This window comes from Nicotiana sylvestris, chromosome 3, assembly GCF_000393655.2.
Source record: "Nicotiana sylvestris chromosome 3, ASM39365v2, whole genome shotgun sequence".
Classification (NCBI taxonomy): domain Eukaryota; kingdom Viridiplantae; phylum Streptophyta; class Magnoliopsida; order Solanales; family Solanaceae; genus Nicotiana; species Nicotiana sylvestris.
In genome coordinates this window covers 99,141,463-99,159,005 of record NC_091059.1, presented here as the reverse complement: position 1 = coordinate 99,159,005, position 17,543 = coordinate 99,141,463, and the positions used below count along the sequence as shown (strand labels likewise).

General features: G+C 41.0%; 1 protein-coding gene across 1 annotated transcript; it reads left to right on the top strand.

Moving 5' to 3' along the window:
• The first annotated feature begins 15,011 nt into the window (after positions 1-15,011).
• Positions 15,012-16,500, top strand: LOC138887735 (uncharacterized). The gene is made up of 3 exons (XM_070169515.1): positions 15,012-15,326; positions 15,441-16,099; positions 16,203-16,500. Exons 1-3 carry the CDS (start codon positions 15,012-15,014, stop codon positions 16,498-16,500), a joined length of 1,272 nt encoding a protein of 423 aa, XP_070025616.1.
• Positions 16,501-17,543: the final 1,043 nt, after the last annotated feature.

Here is a 17,543-nt window from a genome sequence, read left to right as displayed (position 1 = left end):
TTGTGATCCGTGAACACCTCACATGCCACACCATACAGATAACGCCTCCAAATCTTCAATGCGTGAACAATGGCTTCCAACTCCAATCATGAACCGGATAGTTCTTCTCATGAATCTTCAACTGCCGCGAAGCATAGGCAATGACCTTCCCATCCTGTATCAACACTACACCAAGTCCAATACGAGATGCATCATAATAAACAGTATAACGCCTTGAACCTGTGGGCAATACCAACATCGGTGTTGTAGTCAAAGCTGTATTGAGCTTCTAAAAGCTCACCTCACACTCATCCGACCATCTAAACTAGGCACCCTTCTAGGTCAACCTAGTCATCGGGGCTGCGATAGATGAAAAACCCTCCACGAACTGATGATAGTAGCTTGCCAATCCCATGAAACTCTGAATCTCTATAGCTGATGATGGTCTAGGCCAGTTTTTGACTACCTCAATCTTCTTTGGATCAACCTGAATACCCTCCGCTGATACAATATGACCCAGGAATGCACCTGAACTCAAGCAGAACCCACACTTTGAGAACTTAGCATATAACTGACTATCCCTCAAGGTCTGAAGAACCACTCTAAGATGCTACTCGTGCTCCTCCTGGCTGCGGGAATATATTAAAATATCATCAATGAAGACTATCACGAACGAATCCAAATAAGGCCTGAACACTCGGTTAATCAAATCCATAAAAGCTGCTGGGACATTTGTCAACCCGAATGACATAAGAACTCATAATGCTCATACCGAGTGCGGAAAGCTGTCGAAGGAAGATCGTATGCCCTAATCCTCAACTGACGGTAGCCAGATCTCAAGTTAATCTTCGAAAATACCTTGGCACCCTGAAGCTAATCAAACAAATCATCAATCCTCGACAATGGATACTTATTCTTGATTGTAACCTTGTTCAACTACCGGTAATCAATACACATTCTCATTGATCCGTCCTTCTTCTTAACAAACAACACTGGCGCACACCAAGGCAAAACACTCGTCCTAATCAAACCCTTCTCAAGCAAGTCTTGCAACTATTCCTTCAACTCTTTCAACTCAGGCGGGACCATACGATACGGCGGGATAGAAATGGGCTGAGTGCCTGAAGCCAAATCAAAGCAAAAGTCAATATCCCTGTCAGGTGGCATACCCGGCAGGTCTAAAGGAAAAACCTCAGGAAACTCACGATCAACGGGCACAGAATCAATAGAAGGAACCTCATCACTAGAATCACGAACATATGCCAAATATGCCAAACACCCCTTCTCGACCATACGCCGAGCCTTCACATAAGAAATAACACTACGGGTAGAATGACCAGGAGTCCCTCTCCAATCTAAAGAGGTAAACCCGGTAAGGCTATGGTCATAGTCCTGGCATGATAGTTCATGATAGCATGGTCAGGTGATAACCAGTCCATCCCTAATATGACATCAAAATCGACCATGTCCCAAAGAAACAAATATACACGAGTCTCAAGACCTCCAATCACAACTATACACGAACGATGCACTCGATCTACCACAATAGAATCACCCAGCGACGTAGACACATAAATAGAATCACTCAAAGAATCACTAGGCATGACCAGATACAATGCAAAATAAGAGAACACATACAAGTACGTAGACCCTGGATCAAATAACACTGAAGCATCTCTATCACAAACCAGAACCATACCTGTAATAATTGCATCTGAAGCCTCAGCCTCAGGCCTAGCTGAAAGAGCATAACATCGGTGTTGGGCCCCACCACCCTAAACTACATCTCTGGGACGACCTGCTGCTGGCTGGCCTCCACCTCTAGCGGCCTAAGCTCCACCTCTAATACCTCTACCTCCACCTCTAGCACCTATACCTCTACCTCTAGCTGGCTGGGCGGGCTGTGGAACACCTAGTGCCTGAACCATGGCACGGGAACCCTGCTGCTGAGAACTGCTCGGTGCTTGAGGCAATACCTAGCAATGTGCCTCGTGTCGCCACAAGTAAAACAAGCCCTCGGCTGCTGGGTATGACGACCCTAGAAACTCTGAAATGGCCGTGCACCGATAGGAGCTGGTGGTGCACTGTAGGACTGCTGATCAGAATACTGCATCTGAGAACCACGACCACCTGAAGCACCATGAGAAACCTGAAGTGCAGACTGAAAAAGCCTGGAAGGATGGCCCCTACCATATGAATCCCTACCTCCAGACGAGGTGCCACTGAATCTACCTGAATGACGAGGCCTCTTGTCTGACCCATGACCACCTCCTTGTGACAGAACCATCTCAACTCTCCGGGCCACATTGGCCACCTCCTGGAAAGATATCTCACTCCTAGTCTCCCTAGCCATCTGAAAACGAATCGGCTGAATACATCCATCAATGAACCTCCTCACCCTCTCTCTCTCGGTGGGAAGTATGACAAGAGCATGACGAGCTAGGTCGATGAATCTGGTCTCATACTGGGTAACAGTCATAGAACCATGCTGGAGACTCTCAAACTGCCTCTGATAGGCCTCTCTCTGAGTGATGGGGAGAAACTTCTCCAGAAATAGTTGCGTAAATTGCTCAGTCAAGGCTGGCGATCCGGCTTGTCTAGCCAAATAGAAATCCCTCCACCAAGACTTGGCGGATCCAGACAAGCGAAAAGTAGCAAAATTGACCCCATTGGTCTCAACTATCCCCATATTCCTGAGACTCGTGACAACTGTCTAGATAATCCTGGGGATCCTCAGTAGATGCACCACTGAAATTAGTAGTGAAGAGCTTAATGAACCTATCCAACCTCCACAAAGCATTGGCAGACATAGACACTCCATCAACGATCTAAGCTACCACACCCGGCTGAACTGCTCCAACTGGCTGAACCGCTGAAGTCTGAATCCGGGGAGCTACCTGCTCCGGAGTGCGAGTAGCAATAGTCTGGGCTCCTCCTCCAGCCTGAGAGACGGCTAGTGCTACAAGAAGCAAGCCTGATCGGGTGACACTCTCCATGACGCCCACTAAACGGACCAGAGCCTCCTGAAGAACTAGGGTAGAAATAAACCCCTTTGGGACCTGAGCGAGGCCCACCGAAACTGCTAGGGCCAGAACCCATCATCAAAGTCAACCTGAGGCTCCGCCGTTGGTGCTGCTGCTTGGGGCTGAGCTCTGCCCCTACCTCGACCTCTAACACGGCCTCGACCTGGGCCTCACCCTCTGCCCCTCGTGGGAGCTACTGCTGGGGGCTCGGACTGCTGGTCAGTGGATGAGGAAGCGCGTGTTCTCGCCATCTACGAAAGAATAGAGTGGAAATTTAATTAGCATTGAGAAACCAAACTGCACGACAAGAAAGAATAAATGTGAAGTTTTCTCCTAACTCTGTAGCCTCTGAGGGATAAATACAAACGTCTCTGTACCGATCCCTCCGACTCTACTAAGCTTGTCTGTGAATTGTGAGACCCATGTAACCTAGAGCTCTAATACCAACTTGTCACGACCCTAATTTCCCACCCTCGAGAGTCGTGATGGTGCCTACTAATGTGAGCTAGGCAAGCCAAACCTTTAATCGAATTACTTCATTAATCAATTATTTCTTTTTAATAAATATAAGACGATAACGTGGTAACAACGAAAATTCAAATTTAAGTGGAAGACAACAATAAGATTAATAAAAAACTACATCTATTACAAATACATAAGCATTAACCACCCAAAATCTGGTGTCACAGTGTAACAGACTATCTAAGATTACTACATACAAAGTCTGAAGAAATAACAGTACACTGTTTCTGAATGAAAGGAAAATGAAACGGGAAATAGGGACAAAGGGAGACGCTAGGGCCTGCGGACGCCTGCAGGTCTCCCTTGGGTCTCCGGATGGACTGAAGGAAGCCTCCAAGCTACTCTCCAAAAGCTGCTCCGGGATCTACACATAGTGCAGAGTGTAGTATCAGCACAACCGGCCCTATGTACTGGTAAATGTCTAGCCTAACCTCGGTGAAGTAGTGACGAGGCTAGGACAAAACTACCAAATAAACCTGTGCATTTCAAATATATATGCAACGGAAAAGAAATACAAAAATAAACAAATAAGGATAGGAGGGGGAAACATGTTTCGGGGAATAATAGGTAAAACAGAATATCAAGAGAATTATAAAGGAATCAAAATCAACCACTAGCAAGAATAAGGAAAACAAAGGCAGATTTCACTTTCTTTTCACATCTTTTTGCAGGCGTGCAACCTGATCCAATTTCCTGTATCTCGTGGCAGGTGTGCCACCTACTCCCATTTCATGTATCTCGTGGCAGGCGTGCCACCAGCTCCCATTTCATTTATCTAGTGACAGGCGTGCCACCCGCTCCCATTTCATTTATCTCATGGAAGGCGTGTCACCTGCTCGCATTTCACTTATCTCGTGGTAGGCGTACCACCCGCTCCCATTTCATTATATTTTGTGGTAGGCGTACCACCCGCTCCCATTTCATTATATCTTGTGGTAGGCTTACCACCCAGTCCCATTTCATTATATCTTGTGGTAGGCGTACCACCTGCTCCCATTTCATTATATCTTGTGGTAGGCGTACCACCCGCTCCCAGTTACAAGCCAACAATAATCACAAGGAATCCCAGCAAGGGAACAAGAGCAATATAGCAACTTCCCGACAAGGGAACAATGATATTTCAACAACATCCCAGCAAGGGAACAATGATATTTCAACAACATCCTGGCAAAGGAACAATAATATCAAAACAAACATCCCGACAAAGGAACAATACTATCAAGACAAACATCTCGGCAAGGGAACAATGGTGATAATAACATATGAAGCGCAATAAACCACAACAGAGTCATAACAATTATAATACAAGACTCGCGTGCATGCTTGACACCAACGTATAGATACTCGCCACCATGCCTATACGTCGTACTCCACAATTAACATGTATCAAATAAGACACATCTCCTAATCCTTCAAGCTAATGTTAGACCAAACACTTACCTCGATGCTACGAACATAATTCACAATTCAACTATAGTTTACCCCTCGATTCCACCACCAATTCGCTCGTATCTAGTCACAAGTTACTTAATTACATCAATAAACGCTAAATTAATCAACCCCGATGCATGAAAATTAATTTTCTAAAGTTTTACCCAAAAAGTCAAAAATCGCCCCCGGGCCCACATGGTCAAAACACAAGGTTCGAACCAAAACCCGATTACTCATTCCCCCACGAACCCAAATATATGATTTGTTTTGAAATCGGACCTTAAATCGAGTCCAGATACCCAATTTTTAAAAAACCTATGTTCAACCCAAAACACCCAATTTTCCCCATGAAAATCATTGATTTTAATTTGAAATCATGTTAAAAGATGTTAATGATTGAAGGAATGAGTTAAAATTAACATTGATTTTAATTTGTAATCATGTTAAAAGATGTTAATGATTGAAGGAATGAGTTAAAATTAACTTACAATCGATTTGGAAGAAGAGTTGTTCTTGGAAAATCGCCCAAAGGAGTTTGTGTTTTGAAAAGATGTGAAAAATGGTTAAAATCGTCTAAGTATAAAGTTGTAGGTACCTCTGCTAGCTTGGGAATTGCGAAATAGGGCTCGCATTTGTGAACCCTTCAAGGAAAACTGGACTTTCGCATTTGTGAACAAATAGTCGCATTTGCGACTCCAAGCCTTCCCAGCATACGTCGCATTTGCGAAAGGGGATCCTCGCATTTGCGATCATAGAGGATTTAAGCGGGCATCACATTTGCGACATATTCTTCGTATTTGCGAAGAAGGCTGCCCAAGCCACCTCTCGCATTTGCGAAGCCTGTCTCGCATTATGCGAAGCCTGCAGGTCTGAAACACCAGCAATAAAAACCTGCAATTTCTAAGTTCAAAATGTACCCCGTGGCCTATCCAAAACTCACCCGAGCCCTCGGGGCTCCAAACCAAATATACACACAACCTGAAAAATATCCTACGGACTTATTCGTGTACTTGGCCAAAAGGGTCGCCATGAGATAATCAGAATAAACAAAAGGGAATACTAGACATAGGACGACCTGACATGATATAGAAACTTATACATGTGACATACAGGCCTATAAGGCCGACATGATCATTTGTAAACTCAAAGCATTGGCCGATAAGGCCATACAAGATCCATATACCTGACATCTATCTACAAGCCTCTAAGAGTACATAAACATCATAAAGCTAAGAGTACATAAACATCATAAAGGTCGGGGCAGGACCCCGCCATACCAGTCAATACATGTCCAAATCATACTGACCAAATAGGCAACTCCGGAGCAAGTGGAGTGCACCAAAACCTTTCGTTGAGCTGATAGCCTTAGGAGGACAGTCAACTTGTCTTTTAGGATCTGCGGGCATGAAGGCGTCCCCCGACAAAAGAGACGTCAGTACAAATAAAGTACCGAGTATGTAAGGAATAAAAAGTAGTATATAAAATACATGAAAGAAATATGGAGTAAAGTACTCAACCTGCAAGTCTGAATATCTCTGTGAATCATAAAACATTTATAATGTCATGTATGTGCATGTAAATACCATATCATGCATAAGTATATGAGTACATAACATCATCAAGCCTCTAATAACCTTTCATGCATTTTTAATATTTTTAAAATCATAGAAAAATCATAAAAAATTATCATATTTTAATTTCACGCCATCTTAGGTCCAATTTGCATGTAGGAATTAATTTTATTAAGAAAAATCCAAAAAAATGGTCATTTTTACATATTTAGCTTTTAGTCTTTAGAAAGTAGTATTTCTATTTAGTTTTAAGTTAATTAGTTGTTTTAGTAGATAAACAATTTTAATTTTTACAAAATAGATTGATTTAGAATTTTATTAGATTGTAAAATCAAAGAAAAAGAAAAATGAAAAAAAAAAAGAAAGATTTTGATTTAGTCTTCCTACCCCAAAGTTAATTAGCCCAAATTCATGACCCAAATTCCTTCAAGCCCAAAACATTTAGCCCATACCCATTCCCAATTTGACCTAACCTAATTTCTACCCCTATAATAATACTTAACTTGTAAAATCAAACAAAAAGGGGAGGACCTAGGCTAAAATTAAGAACGGCAGCACATTGAATTCCTATGAAATGATAATCATCTCTTTGAACCAAAAGAAGAGTCCGCAGAAAATCCAAAAGAATTCTCATCCATATCCAAGTCTTGAATAACCTATCCTTGAAACAAAAAATCAACTCCAAAAAATGCATTTCCTTCCGCCACCAAACAGTCAAAACCCCGCTCCAAAATCAATTTATTTTCTTATTTAAAACTGCTAAGAACCAGCCTTTTAAAAGCAGAACAAATGGATCTTTCATCTCTTCTCATGTTTTGAGTTTGAAGTAGTCAGAGATCTGACTTGCGAGTACGCCGTTTGAGGTCTACTGGCGACGGGTTTGTGTTCAACTACGACACTGCTTTCATGTTGTAAACCAGTTGGAAAATCTTTATATATTGAAATGTTTCAAAGTTTACAGGTCAGTACATTTCTTGGAGTTGATATCTGTTATTTTTTGTTAATACGGACGCGAGTGTTTGATAATTTTCTATTTCTAATCACATGTAATCGAGTAGGTGTTCTGTTTCTTGTTAATTCTCCATTTCAATCATACTCCCGTTGAGTTTTTGTGTTCGTGTGTGTGTTGGGCTATAGGTTGTTCTCTTAAGTTCCCAGAAGTTGGTGTTTGTTGATTTTCTAAGTTGAACACATCCATTTTATGTCTTTGCTGTATTTCTTTGATTCAATTTTTATTTTGTCTATTTTGTTTATTTGATTAAGCTCTACTGAGTATTTTATAATTTTGTTGGTGTTCATTTATTCATTCTATACTATTTTAGTATAATATGTTTTGCTTATCTCATTACAATTTCCTTGCACTTTTGTCATGTTTATTAGTATAAGTGTCGTTTGAAAGAGGCAGTATAAATTATAGAGAAGTACAAGGCCATGCAATAATCCCAAACATAGAAAAATAGTCCATGAACATCGTAGCTTGCTTTAGGCGCGATTAATAAAATTATCATGGTCACGGGTACGGTTCTCGTGGCATAGTTATGGTACATAAATATAAATTCGAGTGTGCATTTCATGTGACCCGACCATAACAACTTCAAATAACAATAATAAAATAAACATGTCGCGAATCGCGGGTGAATTTCATGTAGCGTGGTTTACGATGTGTTCCAAAATAGTAAGTGTACGACACTCGTAATTTGTTCAAAAAATAATCCCATAAATCCTAAAAAGCAGTTAAAATAATTAAAAGTGGTTATAAAGTTAAAATGCACAATAGGTTTTAAAAACATATAGTAAATCAGATAATAGGCCAATATTAATAGTTTAAGAGACCGTGCCAGAACCACGGAACCCGAGAATGCCTAACACCTTCTCCCGGGTTAACAAAATTCCTTACTTACAGTTTTTGGTTCGCAGGCTTTTAAAATAAAGTCGAAATTTCCTCGATTTGGGATTTTAAAATAAATTGGTGACTTGGGACACCAAATAATTTATTCTAAGTGGCTACTATGATAAATTAATTAATCCCATTTCGATTAATGTCACTTTAATTGGAAAAACTCCCTATATACCCTTGGATGTGTAAAAAGGAGGTGTGACAGCTTTGGCGACTCCGCTGGGGACCATAACCCAGAACTTTTTGTTCAGGGTTCAAGAATTCGAGCTTAGAATAACTGTTATAGTTGGCTTTATTTATTATCTGATTTTTATATGTTTGAGCCTAATGTGCTAAATTCCGCTTTTTACCGCTTTGATATTGCTTGGATTGTATATAAATTGTTACCAAACCCTTCTTCTCCCTGGGTTTTCTAAATCATCTGGGAGTATGATTGAAATGGAGAATTAACAAGAAATAGAAACAGTGCAAACAAGCATAATAAGTTAGCTTTCAGGAATACTTGCACACACTTTTAGTCCAAAACCTAAGCAAAAAGGAGTATAAAATAGGAGAGAATCCCTAATTATCAACTCCCCCAAACATAAGCTTTTGCTTGTCCTCAAGCAAACAAAGTAATTCCCACCTCTTCAAGATAAAAGAAAGGAAAATTTCAGCTATCCTAAAGCAACCTCATCAAGCATCAATTAAGACTAACAATTACCCTCAATTCAAATGCATTATTAACAATACACAACCTTTTAAGCACTATGGCTTTAGTGCGACACAAAAGCATCAAGAGTTGACTCAACTCATCAAGGAAACTCTTTCTACTACATTGGTTGTTGTGGAACCCAAACTCGTACTCCTCGACTCTCCATATGCAAACCTCACTCTTAGATTGCAGCACTCAGAACGAGGATTGTGGAAAACACACTCATCTCGCTCAAATGAAGGTCACAAGTCCAACTCTAAGTACCATCAGCTTGCCCCTTATATGAGTCACCACTAATGTAAGCTCATTCGCTCAAGATCATATATGGCTTTTGCGGGAATGTAATGAAGGCTTTTGGTTCAAGGTAGGATATATTGGTCTATGAAGGTTTTATCTTTCCTTAAGCACTTCATTTTCTTCATTTTGGCTCACATTTTCTTGACTCTTTGAGTCATTTACTTCTTCCTTATGGGCTAGAGAGACACATTGTCACTCTTTCTTGCTCATTTCAAAAAAAATTTCTCCTTTCTAGTCTTTCCAAGCTTTTCATCTTTGCTTTTATTGAATCCCTTCATTTCTTCTACATTGTTCACTTTCTTTTTGACTTTTTGGCTTTTCATTCTTTTTCTTTTTTCCTTTCCTTTTCTTCATATATACCTTTTATCACTTTTGAATTCTTCGTCTCTCCCCCCAAACTTATGCTTTTGCCTTGTGATAAGGAAAGATCGGGTGCCAAGAGAGGATTATTTTAAAAATAATAAAGGCTTGTATCATGGTTATTGAATGAACAAGGGATTTGGCTGGGGTTGACTAGGGATATCATATTTGGTGGGCTATGGATGATTTCAAGTTCAAATTTGGATCAAGAAACGCCTATAATCACTTCTTAAGTCGAGCTTCACTTAGAATTTTGCCTAGACAAACATTCAGGGCAAGTTCTAGACTTATTGGCACGGGACTTGGACTTGAAAATCAAAACCTCACCTCACAAACAATTGCATTGCTAAAGAGATAGAGTCGAGGGCCCACAACAACCTTAGCTAATATTAAGCAACACAAATGGTTCCTAAAAACCACTCGATAATTGTTAAGTCAACACAAGAGTCTAAAGGTCACAACTATCACCATTCTTTACACATCAATTTGTTTCTAACCATAAGGTCAAAGGTAAATGTGATAGGCCCAAGTGAAGCTTTGGCTGAGGCACTATTGTTCACTAGCGACTATTTACACAAAATGAAAAGAAAACAGACTCAAACCCTTAAGAAGGCTGTCATGTCATCCATCATCGAGAAGAGCCACCCGGTTCACAGAAACTCTACCTTTGGAAAAAACCGTGGCAATAAGAAAACCAAAGGCTTATTGATTACGAAAACTTGTAAAAATAAGAAACTACGAACTGAAAAGGAAGCTACTAAATGAAATCAGAAGCTATGTTATTAAGAAAAATTACAAAAGAAGTTACAAAGTAAACTATGGAAAGTAAACTGAATATGTACAATAGGGGATTGAGACTAATATACATAAGAGGGAATGAATATATACATGGAAAAGTAATTTATATACATACCGAAAATTGAAAAATTAACAAAAAGTGAAAAATAAATGGTAAAGTTATATACATACCAAAAGTGCAAAATAACTATAAAGAAAAACCAATATCATAATTACAATCTAATTATCAAATCATCAAAATAGGATCCCCTCCCAAATAAAAACTAGCATTGCCCTCAATGCTAATAGCAAAAATAAGATCAAAAAGGGGTTAGAGAATAAAGAAAACTCCTTATGGGTCCTCTGTTTGCATGGGGTCCTGTGGCTGGGTCCCTGAATCACCTCCCTCAGGGTCTTGTAGCTGGCCTGAGGCACCTCCCTCAGGGTCCTCCAGCTCAATCTCCAAGTCATCAACCTAGGGAATGAGTCTCCTCCTCCTAGGCTCTCCATCAGCCTCCTGCTCCGGTATCTGCTCTGGCTGACCTGCTGGAATTTGGTCCTGTAATAATAGCTCCAATGGTAGGTCACCAGCTGATTTCATCTATTCCACTTCTCCTCTCAAGAGCTTCACAGACTCCTTTGAGGCCCGAGCCTTTTTCAGCTTCTTTGTCTGCTTGCTCAGCTCCGTAATTGTTTTATGTTGATCTGCAAGAGCATCCATGATGAGCTTTTGGTTGTCCAGGAGCTTATTCTAGTTGTCCAAAAGATCCTTGAGATATTCCTCCACTAAAGCTGGTACCTGGGGCTGTGCGGGAACTGACTGGGCTACCACTGAGCTGGATAGTACAAACAACTTTGATGTTGCTGCCTGTATCCAGTTGTTGATGCTGGAGAGAGTCTGGTTCAGCCTATGTGTAGTCAAAGGGTATGCTAATGAAGAGGGCACTAAGGAAGGTATGGAAGTAGATGATCCGAGGGAAGGATCTGGTAAGGTAGTGGGAGGCTCAGAAGTAGTGACCACCACTACTGGCTCTTCAGACTGGCTAGTAGAAGTAGTAGCTTTGCCCTTGGATTTCGAGTTGCCTGGACCCTGAAGGTTGTACCATGAGAAGGGCTTCTTGGGTTTCACCTTGATATGGAAATCCCTTTTCTCAACCTCCTAATCCTCCAAGTACATGGTAAGGAAGTTTGGAAAGGGGTAGGATCTCTCACCCTTGTTGACCACTCTGGTGATGAACCTGGACATGATATTCCCAAAATTGATCGGGAACCCCGCCATAATAGCCGCCATTATAATCGCCTGGGAAACTGGAATGTCAGTGTCATGAGTAGTGGGGTCTAATCTACTGCATATAAATGTCTCCCAACCTTTTGCCTCGAAGTTCACGGTGTTCCTGTAGATAGGGACCCATACTGTCAACTAAGCTGGAGTAGTACTCGGGAGAGCAAGTATTGATGCCAACCACGGGCAGGCCACCTCATCCATGTCCACCTTCTCTAAGTACAATGACCCATCTTCATCATTGAAACCAATCTAATCATTCAGAGTCTTCCCATCAAACTTGATCTTCAGATTCCTCAACTAAGTCACAAATGTGCCCTTTTTGATGTGGGCGACATTGGCATAAAATTCCTTAACTAGGTGCTCATTAACATTCGGCAGCCCGCTTGTGAAGTGCTTCCAACCCACTCTTTTACATTGGGGTTGTGGGGCAGAAGATCCTGCTCTATAAATTGACGCTCATGTATGAGTGACCTTTGAGGCCACCACTCCCTGAATTTGTAGTAGGCTTGCTCACTGACAAATCTTTGTTTCCACACCTCCAGGTTTCTTATTCCTGCCAACCCTCCAGTCTGGGTGTCACCCCCTCTCCCGTCATTCGGTGCCTCAGTATCTACATCAATGGGCTCTAGTCTGTGTAGGGAGGTAGTAGGAGAGGCTGATGCTAAAGACTCACTACTCTCCGCTGAGCCATTAGATGACATAGAAGAAGAAGGAAAAGTAGGAGAAGTTGGGGGGTGTAGGCACGTCTCTTAATCAAAATCTCTCTGGGAAGTCTGGTATATGAGTGGGCCCAGAATCATCATCTAAAGCCTCCCGGGAGGGAACATACTCACTCCACTCATAGTGGGATGCATCTCTGTTTGAAGCTTTGATATCTTTTCTAGGGGTAACTTAATTTGTCCTTGTCTCCTACCCCGGGAGGACTCTGCTTTTCCTTTTTGTTTGTCATTGCCACCTTTTTGTTTTAACCATTGTCTGCATACATAGTCAGTGAAAGCTCGTTAGTATTGGTGTTAGAAGAAGCAGTAAAGAAAAGCAAATGAATAATTGACAATGGTGTAACAACTTTTAGAATCGCTAACAGCGGATAAAAAGGTGCGGCCACAGAATGAGTACCGCTGAGAGTGGAAAAAAGGGCGCGGTCGTGGAGGCATGGGGATCAGACTACCCATCTTCTGATTCTACAGAGCTGTTGACCACGGAAAATTGGGCGCAGCCATGGAAGTTGTACCGCTATAAGCTGAAAAACAACCACGGTTGCGAACCCATTAGGTATACTTCTCTGAACATGCATACTGGTGACCACGAGAAATACAGCGCGATCGCGAAAAGCGGGCTGCTGTCAGCAGAATTTTCCACTTGTGACTGCGGTATTCGAGACTTCCAAACACAGATTTTTCTCATGAACGCAGACCGCGGAAAAACATTCGTGACCTTAGAATTCAAAAACAACCTGAACAATCTTAGGGTTTCAATTTTCATGCATTTAGCGGTTATCACCTACACTATTAACCCCTAAGCATAAGTTAATTACACTGATGAACCCTAATTGAAACTTAAAAAAAAGTGAAAACTAACAAACAAAATAAAATCAAGTACAAATTAAAGAACAATTAGGAAGTGAGATTACCATATGTATAATGAGTGATGAGAATAGACTTTAATTTTGTGCTTGTACGGATTAAGGCTTAGGTGAACAGTAAAAATTAAGCTGTGAGAGTTCAGAGGTCGAAAAGGGTAAAAGGTCTTTTAACCTTCTACTTATACTAAGTACCCTGGGACCCAAACCAATTTGATGATGCGTTTGGGGGATGTAGACGTTGATGATGACCAATTTGAAGAGGTTCCTCTTGAACCTCAAGCAAGGCGCCTCAAGAAAACGTCCCAATTCCACCCCCACCTCCACCAAGAGCGGCTCCACACCGGGTGTTGCCGAATGAATGGTATGCAAGTGCCATAGTCCCGCCCTGTATTAGGGCGGGCAACTTTCAAATCATAAATATAATGCTTACATTGCTAGAGCAACGAGGATTCTTCACCGGGTCTCCGAGTCAAAATGCATGCAAGCACTTGAAGGGGTTTGTGGACACTTGTTGGGGGAGTAAACAGACAAACGTCTCCGAGGATGCTTTAAGGTTAAGGCTATTTCCTTTCTCCGTACGGGGAAAAGCCTTAGATTGGTTGGAAAGATTGCCAAACCATTCCATCCATACATGGGATGAGTTGGCGTAAAAATTTATTGCCAAGTTTTTTTCTCCCGGGCATATGGCTACTCTTAGAGATGAGATTCTAGCATTCAAACAAGAGCTCAATGAGCTGTTACATGAGATATGGGAGTGGTATAGGACAATGTTCAAAGAGTGCCCCAATAATGACATGACAGAGAATATGATTCAACAAACTTTCTATCGAGGGATTAACACGACCAATCACTGCGTGGAAAATCAACTTGCTAGTGAAATTTCATGACAACGCTATATGCAGATGCTTGTGAGATTTTAGATGAAATGGTGAAAACATCATCGGCATGGTAAAGTCGGGCTAATGTTCCTCAAGGTGATCCAAATGTGATTTACCTCCATAAAGAGTTGCATGATCATGGGCAAGCCATTGCGAAATTGACCATCACGATGAATCAATTAGCAAAGGCTCAACTTCAACAAGTGCAGAGTCCTAAGCAAGTCAATGCCATGGAGGGAGTTAACATAATGGTGAACAAAAGAAGACCAAGGGTCCGCAAGTGCAAAATCGAGTGGAGAATTATGTTCAAGAAGAGAGTGGATTTGATCAAGATGAATCTTACAATGAGCAAGAAGAGGAAGTGCAATATATGAACAACTTTCAAGGGCAAAGAAATAACTATCAAGGCCAGAATCCACAACAATGGCGACCTCAAAGTAATCAAGGTAATTGGAATTCTAACAACCAAGGTAATTGGAGTGGTGGCAACAATCAAGGGAATTGGCACAATAACAATCAAGGAAATTGGAGTGGAGGAAATAACCAAGGTAATTGGAGTGGAAACAACCAAGGATATTGGGGAGGCAACAATCAAGGGGGATGGAACAATAATCAAGACAATCGGGGGTCGGGCTTTCAAAGGCCCCCGATGTATCAACAACCGACCAACCCGCCTACTTATCCTTCCCATGGTCTAAGTTCTTCCAACAATGAAATGGGACGTATTGAGAATATGTTCAAGCAAATGATGGAGACGAATGCCGATTTCGATGCCCAACTTGCCTCCCACAATATATCTATCTGTAACTTGGAAGTTCAAATGGGGAAAATCTCTCAAGCTCTAAATATTCATCTTAAGGGGACACTACCAAGTGACACGGTGGTGAACCCAAAGGGTGGGAACAATAAGGGATACACCATGGCTATTACTACAAGAAGTGGAAAAGGTGGGAATGCACCCACCTCTAGTCAAAGGAAACTTGTGGATGATGAGCAAGTGGTACAAGAAGATGAGACCCCAAACAATATGGTGCAATAAAATGATGAAGTGCGGATTGATATTGATGACAATGTAGAAGAGATTGAGGAAGTGAACCTGTCTAGGGATCACGCTGTTGACATACCGGAACCGGTAGTGCAATAGGCTAAGGCACCATTGCCTAAGCCTCCTCCTCCATATCTTGAAAGGCTTGCCAAGAAAAATGGTAAGAATCAATTCAAAAAGTTCATTGACATGATGAAGAGTCTATCAATTAATGTGCCATTGGTTGAAGCATTGGAGAAAATGCCCAGTTATGCAAAGTTTATGAAGGATTTCGTGACAAAGAAGCGGTCGATGAATTTTGAAACTGTCAAAGTCACTCATCAAGTGAGTGCAATAGTGCATTCAATGGCTCCTAAATTGGAAGATCCCGGTGCTTTCTCAATCCCTTGTACCATTGGAAGTGCCGAGTTTGCTAAAGCTCTTTGTGATCTTGGGGCAAGTATCAATTTGATGCCTTATTCAATTTTCAAGACTTTGGGAATTGGGCAACCAAGACCCACATTTATGAGATTAAAAATGGCTGATCTTACCATGAAGAGACCCTTGGGAGTGATTGAGGATGTATTGGTTCGTGTTGATAAATTTATTCTCCCGACGGATTTTGTGATTCTTGATTATGAGGTTGACTATGAGGTGCGAATTATTCTTGGTAGACCTTTCCTTGCTACGGGGAATGCTCTTGTTGATGTGGAAGCCGGAGAACTTACATTCCGAGTTGGTGATGAAAAAGTGATTTTCCATGTATGTAAGTCCATAAGGTAACCCAATAGCAATGAGGTGTGTTCTTTCGTGGACTTGGTGGCCGATGTGATTGTGGATGAAACAAGTGCTATGATAAATATTGATGATACATTGTGATAGCATCCTAAGAAGCTCAACTCTATTAAAGGACAAGGATGAAGCTTTCGAATCTCAAAGATGGCCTTTACTAAGATGTCAAGCTAAAGAATTACAAAACAAGGTCATTAGACTTCTAGTGCAAATAAAGAAGTTATTAATTGGGAGGAAGAGCTCAAGGATAAAGGATGTAAATTGGCTAGGTGATAGCATCAAGGAGAAGGATAGAGTTTTGGAAGATCCAATGCATATACAAGATCTCAAGCTAAAGAGTTGCAAACTAAGGTTGCTAGACTTCAATGGCAAATATATAAGCTTTTAATTATAGAGGAAGAGCTCAAGACCAAAGGAGATGAATTGTCCAAGTTTTACAATTATATGGTGGTCCAAATTGAAGTCCAAGAGGAGGAAGATTGGATGACCAAATCAGCCCTTGAAGTCCACCAAAAAGGGCTCAAAATAAGTTTAAAAGAGGTCCAAAAGGGGGTGTTTCAAAAGAAGCCCAATTGGAGTCCAAACCAATGGCCCAAACTAGTTGTTTTAAGGCACAAATCTGCCCCAAGGGGTCTTGGCCGCCCCTCACCTAATTTTGATGGCGTTTGTTACCCCTTAGGAGCCCCTACCTAAGTTTGATGGCTATTGTGGTCCCTTAGCAACTCCCACCTAATTTAGATAATTTTTTAGCAACCCCCTACATTATTTTAAGGTTTTTTTTACTCTTACAAATAAGGAATTCTTCTCATTCATAAAACTACATTATTGATTAAGTATATCATACTTTGAGAGTTCTTTTGAACCTTTGTTACTTGTGCTTTGAGATTTATCTTTCAACCTTTACTAGTTCATAGTTCAAGGTAGTAAGATTACTTCTCTTTTATGATATCTTTGATTCCTTTGTGGTATTCTTAGAAGGCGATTAATACTAGTTATTAATTGTTGTCTCAAGTTACTCGTAAAACGGTCAAGATCCGAATCTATTGTTTTGATTTACTTTTAAGTAAAGGCATTTGATTTCTTCCATAAATCAAGACGTTGTTACTTTGATCTTGTCAAGGCTATAGAACTTGCGTTCTTGGAAGTTCTTGGAAATTCTTTCCTTGAATTTTCCCATATCCTTTATTTTCATCTCTTTAATTCTAGTTGTTCAATTCCTTGTAGTTATTGCTTCCGCATTTATTTCTCAAATTCCTACTCTAGTTTGGATTCCCGACCTAGTTGCTATCACTTTCCGTAGAACTATGTCCCCGATTCCGAAGTGTCGGAGGTTGGTCCTTCTATTATAATATCTTTCAATCCTTTGCTTCTGTGCGGCCATCCGAACAAGTGCAGCTTCTCATTTTTCATCTAATAACTCGAGGCTAGTAT